The 10,742-nt window shown below is 40.2% G+C and overlaps 1 protein-coding gene across 1 annotated transcript in view; it reads left to right on the top strand.

Annotated features, from left to right (window-relative positions):
* LOC140342121 (signaling lymphocytic activation molecule-like) overlaps positions 1–8,140 on the top strand; it is a 12,688-nt gene extending 4,548 nt beyond the window's left edge. Inside the window, exons 3-8 of the mRNA XM_072428187.1 lie at positions 1,357–1,632; positions 4,550–4,657; positions 4,934–5,037; positions 5,111–5,182; positions 5,757–5,855; positions 7,846–8,140. Of these exons, the coding sequence (XP_072284288.1) occupies positions 1,357–1,632; positions 4,550–4,657; positions 4,934–5,037; positions 5,111–5,182; positions 5,757–5,816 (620 nt within the window). The 3' untranslated portion in view covers positions 5,817–5,855; positions 7,846–8,140. The remainder of the gene's footprint in view (positions 1–1,356; positions 1,633–4,549; positions 4,658–4,933; positions 5,038–5,110; positions 5,183–5,756; positions 5,856–7,845) is intronic.
* The last annotated feature ends 2,602 nt before the right edge of the window (positions 8,141–10,742 follow it).

The following is a 10,742-nucleotide window of genomic DNA, read 5'->3' as shown; positions in this document are numbered from 1 at the left end:
ACTTCAGAACTTCTAATATGTTTCTCCTCTTCTCTGGAGTTCTCTTTCTTTACTTCAGAACATCTCATATGTTTCTCCTCTTCTCTGGAGTTCTCTTTCTTTACTTCAGAACTTCTCATATGTTTCTCCTCTTCTCTGGAGTTCTCTTTCTGTACTTCAGAACTTTCATATGTTTCTTCTTTTCTTTGGAATTCTGTTTCTTTACTTCAGAACTTCTCATATGTTTCTCCTCTCTCTGGAATTCTCTTTCTGTGCTTCAGAACTTCTCATATGTTTCTCCTCTTCTCTGGAATTCTCTTTCTGTGCTATAGAACTCTTTCTCAGAGCTCTTTTCTGAAGCTCCCTATCTCCTATCACAACCTATTTCTTCTGGACGTCTGACATGCTGAACCTTTTGACTGGACCTCTCTTGCATTTTGGCCTATGTCTCTGGGTCTTTACTCTTGCTGTTCCTTTTGGCGCTCGCTTTCTCTACAATTTCAACTTCTTACTTATTTATTGATCTCTCTCATGCTGCTCTTTTTCTCTGAACATCTCTCTGACCACCAATTATCACCTACTACTTCATGTGTTGTTCTTTACTCTTGACCTCTCCTTTTTTATTACTGATTGGTTATATCTCCAGGACTGCTCTCATGCTCATCATCTTCTCTAAACTTCTATTCCTTTCCAGTCACAACCATTTAGTTACTTTTTCAGGAATCCTTGCATACCACTTCACTTCTTTGGAGTTATTTCTTTTTTGATCTGACATCCTATGTAATCCTTCAGGACTTCTCGTATGCTTCTCCTCATCTCAGGAGCTTCCTTGCTTTCTGTTACCATCTAACCTATTTATTTAGAACTTTTCACCTAGCCTTTATCTGCTTTGAAGCACCATACCTTTTCAACCTTCATGTCTACCTGCTCTACTTCTTCAGAACTCTCATGCTTGACCATCTCATGATCATAACTTCTCACATCTACAACTAATCTTGTTTAGATCCTCTTTGATGGACTCTACCTTTCTCTAACCTACACTTTCCTTTTTTATATCATGTCATCTTATGTGCCACTTTTGATCTCTGGAGGACCTCTTAATACTTATCCCTGCTTCTTGGAGAGTTTATTCTCTTCTCTGGAACATTTTCCATTTTGGGATTCATCTACTTTTCTCTAGAAATCTCTTCTTTTCTGACCATCACTTTTCAGATCTCTCATGCTTACCTGTTGCACTGGGGCCATGTTCTCTTTCTGATCCACTTTATATTTAAGCTCTCTACACATATCCCTCTGCCTAGGGCTGTATGCATTAAAATATAATATAATGAGTAATATTAACAATAAATAATCCCAGAGATCTTTTCTCCTTCTCAGAGAAGATTACAAATGTCGTCATCAATATAACTCAGAACGTCCAGAATGACAGCTGCATAGTCACCATGGACTGTTTCCCACGGACCGGGGACAATGTGACCTTCAGCTGGACTAATGACCAGATGAATTTTACCCACAACCACAACAGGTTAACAGTTTACATCCCAAATGACAACACAACCAGGACCTACCACTGCCATGTCGAGAACCCTGTCAGCAAAAGTTCTCATGAGGTCAACTTGAAAACTTATTTTGAACTATGCAGCAAAACAGCAGGTAATCATTCTATAATCATAGTGTTATAAATATAAACTTAAGAAGGATTTGAATCCACTTTATGTAAATATGGCTGTCTAAAAGTAGCAGTGACAACATCATTGTGCGATACAAAGACTTTGCAGAAAGTATAGAAGTGGGAGGGGCCCAGCAGCCCCACCCATTACATATTACTGGTAGAATACTACAGTAATGGGCGGAGTCAGGACCATTCAACCTACACAAGTAGAGAGGGCAGCAGTGACTGGTCTTAAAGACATGAATCTCTTGTAGAAACTAATATATTGCACCAATCTGGAAGAAATACACAAAGTATACCACGATTTAGGTAAGATTACACATAACTCTTGTGTTAAGGCAAGATTTCTTTATCCAGAGGTCAGGTTTAATTCCAGCCCATCTTGCAACGTCTTTCCATTAACACTTCTATAGTCCCTCCTACGCTTTTTTTTTCATAAGACAAAAACATTTCTGTTTCCTTTACAAGAAACTTACAATGATTCAGGGATGATTTAAAGGGTTGGGGGCGGGGATTGTTTTAATTAGCACTACAGAACCGGTAATAACCTTCTTATACTTTTTAAAAATAGAGCCAAGACTAAAAACGATCTATTTATAATTTTTTTTTCGTCCATTTGTTTCAATCTTTTTTTTGGTTTGGTTTCACTTTTCTCTATTCCTCCTTTTTTGATAGCATAGGTGGCCCCACTTCTATCCTTGGTGGTTCTTTGGGATCTGGCTTGCCAAAGAAGGGGAGAACCCTTCTATTTTGGCAGAAAACAGATCTCCGCCTGTCACCAATGATGGCATGGGCCATGGTTTTGGGAAAGGGCCACATCCCTGATCCTGTGTTGTGTAGGTGTCTATGGGTGGAGAGCTTATTTTGAATCTGAACCCACTTTTAATGGATCTACCATATATCCACCCTCTCACGCTGTAAAAAAAAATTATTTAAGGTCAAGGAATCTCACAGGGCTCCTGGGGGCCACTCTCACCCTTGTGCTAGTTCTTCAGCGCATTTGACAGCCGGTGGCAGAGCGCGGTACTGCAACACGTAAGGCCGTCCCCGTTTATTTTCTATTGGGCTGCTGTGGGTGGATACTACATTTAGAGTCCGCCCCTGAGGCAACAGTTCACAGGCATGACGAAGTAGTAACCACATCACAACCTCACCACCAGTCTGAACATAGTCCTAGGCATCCCCAAAAGTCTTTACCGGCATTTTTAAGCATTTCCTATGGTCTAAAAAAGTGTAAAAGTGAATCCATTGGAATCTAGTTTAGGGAGCTTGGACAGCAGTATTTAGAGGGTAAAAAAAGGGGAATGAGAAAATCAAATCTGGAGAACGAACCAAGCCAACTAAAAAAAAGATTTAAACACAGTCACATGTTTAAACAGACCCATGGAACTGATAACAGTTCCAGAAAAATAATTTCCATTTATTGTCAGGTATCAGATAGGTTATGAGGTCCTCTTATTGACGCTTGGAGCATGGACACACATGCTTCTCTTTACTGCCTCCTGTTGGACCGTACATTAATTGCAGTGTGTGGCAGTCCGATCGGTTTAAACATGTCAGCCAACATTTAAAACAAATCAGTTTAATTAAACATTGATTTTTAAATCAAATTGATTGAGCATGAATTTACATTCATTCAAAAAAGAAAGGAAATGATTCATAAAAAAGAAAAGTCCCTAGTCCGTATTATCAGCCCTACTGGCAACCAGTCTAGAACCAGTCCCACCGGTACAATGGATGCGCTATTTACGGGGCTGCTGATGTCACTGCCTGGTATCACAGTGTCACATTTGCCAAGAAGTACAAATTATTCCTCAAATAGAACAGTCAAATATTGCTCCGAGTGAACGTCAGTGTTATAATTCCAGAAAATGTTTCCCCTTTCATCTTCCTGTGTTTTGGGCCTCTGTTGTGTAGTCAGGATGTCTTGCTGGGCTCCAAAGGCTTTGACATAACAGCCAAGTGCACTGAAATATAGAATTCTATGATCTGATCTGGGGTAAGGACGTGGCTGTAACAAACTATTAACTCTCAGCTCAACCTCAATTTGCATCTATTAAAAATTTAAAATGTTAAAAAACATTTAAAGGTTTTAGCATAGGGGGCGACATGGGAAAGTAGAAGTTATGTAAAATGGGGGTGGGGTTTAAATAGATCAGTGGGTGGGGTTGTGTAGATGGGTGGAGCTTAAAGTAATATACAGCTAATAAAAGACACAAATCTGTTTTATTGAAAGATTTATGTGATTCACTATACAACAGCACAGATTGTTAGATGAAGGATGAGTACGTTGAAGCAATCAGGGCATAGGGCTGGCAGTCTAATACAGGGTATGTGTTTACAGGAGGGGAAGCACATATATTTCCTGCTCCCTAATGGTCCACTCACATAGAGGAATGGGTCCTGAACAAGACAAATTTGGACAATTGTGCTCCCCCAGTCTTGTGGTTACCAAGACTGGGCCCCTGTTTACCAAGCTATCTCCATAAAGACCAGGTTTGATCAGTTCAGATTGGAGGAACTTGAGTGTTCTTCATAGAACCCTGACTTGAACCCTACTGAACTGGTGATTTGGAACACCAATTACGACGGTTGAGACGTTTTCTCATCCAACATGAGTTCTAGACCTTACAAATGTTCTTTTGCCTTAATGGGGACAAATTCCTTCAGAGCCAATCCAAAATCTTGTGGTAAACCCTTTCAGAATGGTGGAGGTTCTTATGGCTACAATAGAAACTAATTTCATATGAACATCCATGGTCTTGAAATGGAATGTCCACCAAGTATTTGATGCCCATTGTGTTCTCCAAGTTGTCCTTACCCAAAAAATGGTTTGATATATTTTGTGTGGTGTGTATTTTTGTGAAATTTAAGCTTTTCTTGTGTTCTGTTTTTCAGCTAAAAGTGTGGATTATAGTTACCTCATCTTTTTAATTATTGGTTTGTTTGTGATCGTTGAGATTGTGGCAATCTTGATAAAGAAAAGACTCAACCGAAAGAAAATAGGTAAGCGTATGGTAATCCCTAGGTGACTATTGGTTTGCCTGGTTAGTGCAGAAAATTATAATTTTCCCAAAACTGGAATACATTTCAGTTGGCCAGAAATGTTAACAAATCTTGATGACTTCAGAGATAGAAGGTCCTCAAGACTTTGAAGACAAGCCACCACTATGTGGCCAACTGGAGCATTAGAACTTGTATCCAGTCTTCGGAAAACTCTTAGGTCTTGGCCAACCTTTGACCATGCAGGTCTGATCCATCCATTGTGCTTATTTTTTAAAGGTAAACTCCACATACAGCCACAAAGTCCTCCACGATTGCCACCAAACCCAGAAGAGACTGTGACCTCTCTGAATACAGTTTATGCGGTAGTCCAGAAGAAAGAGGTATGAACGTCCTTATATACGGGGTGGGTCCATTCATGGCCATCTTGCTGAAAATATGTTATTCTATTTCCAGTTGAACGAAGTAAGACCGGAGCCATTTCCTTCAGGAATTATCACGGTGTATGGTAAAGTCCAGAAGAAAGAGGTAAGTTCTTGACGTGAAGGGTTCTATCAACACAACTCAAAGCTACTGGAGATACAACGCCTTTGTTTTTTATCCCTGATTCTCCAACAAGGCACCTTCATTATGGGTCCTTCAAATATTGCCATGGCATCCGTGACCATTTCTCCATAAATCATTGGACTGAAATGACAAGAAATGGTCAGCCTTGTCTTTTTTCTGAGAGTTCTTGCTCTGTTTTCTAAGACAAGATCTTGGAAGGTCAATTAGACTCTAGATGGTACCAGGATACCAGGAGTTTGTTGACGTAATGGCAGCTTTATAGACTTCTACAAGGTTACTTGACATTTCCAATGAAATGATAACAGGGACCTGAAGCAGTGAGCTTATGATACCGAAACGAGCACATTTTTTAGAGAACTGTATCTCAGGAGGGACAACTTGGAGATAAGTATAGATAACCCATCACCCTTTCCTCTTATGGTCCCTTATGAAGATAGTTCTTCAAATTCTTTATAAGGCCTTAATGTTCTTCATGTTTCTTCAACACCATCCAATTACTTTCACCTTGATGCCTTTTTCGTTTCTGTTTTGGAAGAGTGAAGATAACTTGACAATGATTTATGAGCTGGCTGGTCCCAGCACAGTACATCCATGAGAAGACATCATGGCCACGTTATAACTAGACCAGACTATGGTAAGTAGACCTAGACATTAAGAAATATAATGCCATATTAATGTTTTATTGAAGCCGCCTGACCTGAAGAACTGGAGCTGAAGGGTGAAAAAGTCATCCGGGTGGACAGGTTGGCCATGGAAGCTTTGGGTTATCTTTCATGTTTGGCCTCCTTTATTGGGTCCATCAAAGAGGTCTTCTCTAGATGGGGCTTCTGATGCCAAGCTGCCTCTGAGTTGTAGAATGACCTCTAGAGGGAGCACCAGAAGCTGTAATGACCTGTGCTGGCCGCTTGCAGAAGATATGTAGTACATGTTGGTACCTTGCCAACTTTGGCCACCTACCTACAGGAACATGTAAAGTGAGCAACAAAAAGTTCCAGGCCAGCTGTATGATCCCGAAAAACCCATAGCCAGTCAATGACCTCACTTTTCTCCAATGTCAGTAAACAAATATACCTTGGTCAGGCTGCACCCCCAACCTGCTGGTTGGACTGACTGATCAAGCTATTCCTTTTCTCTGCCCTCCTGTAAGCATGTTTACATTGTTAGACTGACAGCCTTTTTGAAAGCAATAGTGATGATGGGTTCATAGTGCTGAATTTACCTTCTACTACTGGACTACAGGAGAATAATATAAAGGAATTTAAAATGTTTTTATTATACAAGCAGTTAATTTGCCCTCATAGCAGCCTTTAGTAGAAGAAGAAGCAGCACAAGGAGACTGTTAATGAGATGAGCTTGTCAGTCTGCTGCTTCTTCTTTCACTGTCTATTCACAGGCTCGAAAAAGGGACAAGACCTGTAAGTGAGCTGCAGCAGAGATAGACAGGGCTGTGCTATATAGTAGAACTATGTAAATCTCAGGACTGGATGGACAGGATTTTATATTTTTATATAGCTGTGAATCTAGAGTTTAGCTTTAGGGAGTCCGCCAAATCTATTCTTGGACCCTTTTTGCTTTCTTTCTCATTACTCATTCGAAACTTTTGGGTTATTGCAATGTTTTCCTAAGCAGTCCGGTAAGTGTTTATTTCATCGAGCATTTCATTTTTTCCTTGCTCAATGATACAGTCACAAAGCCGACATCTCCAACAAAACATTGTATTTTTTTTTCTGAGCACCGAGATGTTTTCCTTTTTTAGGTGTTTACTCAGAAAAGTTCAAAGCAGCTGAAAATCACGGGAGGAAATCTTCTTTCACCCACACCCTTCACATGCTGCAGCTGGGGTTACTGTTATTGAGGAAAAGACAACAAAAATATTTCCACTGCAATTCTTTTCAAGGGGGGTAGGGGGAGCACTTGTATATTGATGATTGGTCTATTGATTACTCACCCCTATGAGATCTGCCACATTTATGGCTTTGATGACCCATGATCTACTTTTTACCACTGATCAATGAGAAAAGCTGTTCTGATTTATTTCAAAACTGGACCCTAGGTACAAAAAGCTTTATTAAAATCTATTCCTCAATAGCTACAAATGATGATAATACATCCTGCGGGCTCCAGATACCTTTACAAACCCAGAAATTATTATAAAAGAGCATCAGTGCCATCATCACTGTGATGTACACAGCATGTACAGAGAGCAGAGCTGTGGGAGGGGCCTAACAGGGCCGCCCTCTACAGGTGGCCTGTGGAGAACTACAGGAGGGGCGGAGACAAGACCAGTCACCCTGCACAGGAAGGGAGAGCAGCAATAAATGGTCTTTACTTTGGATGACTGTGCTGACCTGGAAGAAATACACAAAGCACACTGAGATTTAAGTAACGATACACCTGACTCTTGTATTTAAATCATATTTCCTTATGCCGGAGTTCATCTTTCAGGCTCATTAATGACCTATCATTAGAATTATCAGCTGTGACTTTTATTTTGGCAGAGATGTCATCATTTTGCAGCATACACACATTTGCATATTAAAATATTGAATAGTATGTATCCAGGAATGGGGTGATTTGATTTAAAACTGCTTTGCTCATTTCTTATTCAATATTTTATCTTTTAGTAAGCATACAGACCACCATGTCTGGACCGCTAAAGTAATAAGGAGACATCAATAAATATCTCTAGCCTAGGGAATGCTACAATTCTCCAGTATGGACCAGCATTCAACACGTCAAGGCTGAAGCCACCTCTACAGGCTGTACCCAAAGTGACCACTAGAGGAAGATATAATAGTGACCAATCATGACTCCAGCAAGAAATCCCACCTGTACACAGTATTGTAATGATAGATTTATATATATATTCCGTCCCTGCTTGTATAACTAATTTATTATATGATAAAAGTCAGATTTTTTTTCTAAGTTTTTTCTAATTTCTGATTATTTTATTGCCTGGTTGAATGAATGAGCAAGAACACACCATTGTTATGCATTAATATAACTCTGACATATACCGTGTTTCCCCGATTTTAAGACATCCTCATTAAATAGGCCACCCCCGATTTTTGAAAAAATAATTAAAATAAGACACTCACCCGTGAATAAGACATCCCCAGATATTTGATCCTGTGTGTGTCTCCTTGATTCTGGCTGCAGCACGTGTCTGCTCCTGGCTGCAGTGCAGAGTGAAACTGAAAGTAACAAGCCGGCATTCTGCACCAGGATTTACTATGTAACTATTTTTTTTTCTGGTTCATCTGTCTAATCTAATCTAGCCTCTTCTATCTGCACTATCCTTTTCCTACCACAAGATGGAGACATATCACCAACAACAGAATCTAGATTGTATCCTCAGTAGGTTATCATTTGGATTTTTAGCAAATTCACTCTATTGATGGAGAGCTTGCATCCTTGCATCCTGTATTTCCCTTTTTCATGATTTAAACAATGCACTCCTTACATAGAAGATGCAAGGAAAGTATCTGATTATTTTATAGCTGAAGGGTGAAAACACAAGTCAGCTCCAAAACTAACATCAATGGGTACGTTTTTAGTATTCAGCCAGGGTGGGGTGAATATCTGCCCCCTAATACAACTGCAAGACCCAGGACTGTAACACAGGCAGTGCATCAGGCGGTGTAGGAAAGGGGAATGTGGGTTTATGCACTTCCTCTCTACATGCAATTGCTCCAATGTTAGCTGCACCTCATTGCTCTGTATTGGGTTTGTGATAATGACAGCAGTGGCACACCTTTGCATGTGACAGGGTGACAACACAGGAACACAAATGGGTGACAGTAACAGAGTGTTGTCACCCTATACCAGGAAGTACATGGAAAATCTTCAAGGCAGGACCACAAAGGGTTATTTTAGTTGCGTTTGCACAGTGGAAACTGAATACAAATGTAAAGAAATGTTAAAAATCCCAGACAACTATTCAGTGAAATCTGCACCTCCATCTTTTTGTATAGGATTTACAAGGACGGTCTCCCTATTTGGGTCTTATAGTTACATAGTAAGTCAGGTTAAAAAAAGCCATAAATCCATCAAGTTCAACCTCTAGGGAAATAAACATGTCCCGGATATCAAACTGTATGGACATAGTTGATCCAGAGGAAGGCAAAAAAACCCTGGTACAATTTACTTCAACAGAGCAAACAAATTCCTTGATTCCATGAGGCAATCAGAAGTTCTCTGGATCAACAACCCGAAATTAAAACCCAGACAGGTATATCAAACTCCTTTTTAAAACTAAAAATCTGATTGGAGTGCACAGACCTTCTAGGTGCTGTGCACATGAGTACTTGGTGCCACCTTGTGGTGTATTGGTGGTATTGCAAGTAGGTATTTTGTACTCTTTCCATATTTTTATTTTTACTTAGTAAACCATATTTATTTTATATGGCATGTTTGTAGAAAATATTCATATATACTACCTTACGAAAGGTGTTCTTGTTCCAGGAAGGACCATCTATTGCTTTAAAGTGACCCTGTCACCAATATACCCACCAAACACCCTTGTAGAAGAGGTTTATAATTACCTCTACATAACGTGATGGGTTAAAAAAAACTGTAGAGCTTTCAGAGCCATTGCTTTTAGATTCTTTATGGGATGTTGGATAGCATATCCCTTCCCCCTGTGTACCAAATATTTCCCCCTACCAGCCCAACATCATCATTGTATATGGTAGCAATATAGGGGTAGGTAGAAACCACAACATCTCTCCTCCCCAGCCAAAAGGAAACTTTAAACGCAGTGTGGCACAGTAACACAAAAATAATAATATTATATTATTATATTATTAATATAGAATCTAAGGAGATGTAACTTAAGCTTATCAGAGTACTGCTTCTCCATTCACTGTTCATTCAACAGCTAAGGGTGAGAGCGGATGTCTGAGCTTTACATGTGATCATCACTGCAAGCACTGATTGGCTGAAACATTCCAAATGTGACTGCTTTGAAGGCGGGCAGATAATGAATTTTTCCATCCATAATGACGTCCTGAGCTCTGCTTCTGTGAGTTTGCTAGGCTGGTATGGTTCAGGCTACTGCAGGCAAAAGGAACCATTTCCTCAGCCCCCCCCCCCCCCCCCCCCCCGTGATCACTGTGACTTTGCAGCAATTCACAAGGTGAAAAACTCCTGCAATAGTAGACCATGAATCTTCGGCACTGACACTTCCACATGTGTCAGAGTTCAACTTTCCCCCACTGCCTGGAATGGCTCCTCCCACCAGCAAAAGGCTTCTTGGCCCCAGGGCCACCAAACGGACAGCCAGTGCTGGACACGTAACAGGCATTCACAAATCATCCTGTGACCAGCACAGAGGTACTGAAAAAAAATAATTCCAACTCTGGTTTGTAATAAATCATCTTTAATGATATGAAACCATAACCATCTGTATTTTTGTTGTCTTGAGGTTGTAAAAACAGCTCCACGTGATTTCATGGAATAAGGTAGTGAAATCTGGGGGGGGGGGGGTTTTACTGCTGTTTTTGTTTTTGGATTTTTTTAT

The sequence above is a fragment of the Pyxicephalus adspersus genome, chromosome 12 (genome assembly GCF_032062135.1).
Source record: "Pyxicephalus adspersus chromosome 12, UCB_Pads_2.0, whole genome shotgun sequence".
Lineage (NCBI taxonomy): Eukaryota > Metazoa > Chordata > Amphibia > Anura > Pyxicephalidae > Pyxicephalus > Pyxicephalus adspersus.
Note: the sequence above shows the minus strand (reverse complement) of the source record. Positions and strands in the feature narration are given on the sequence as shown.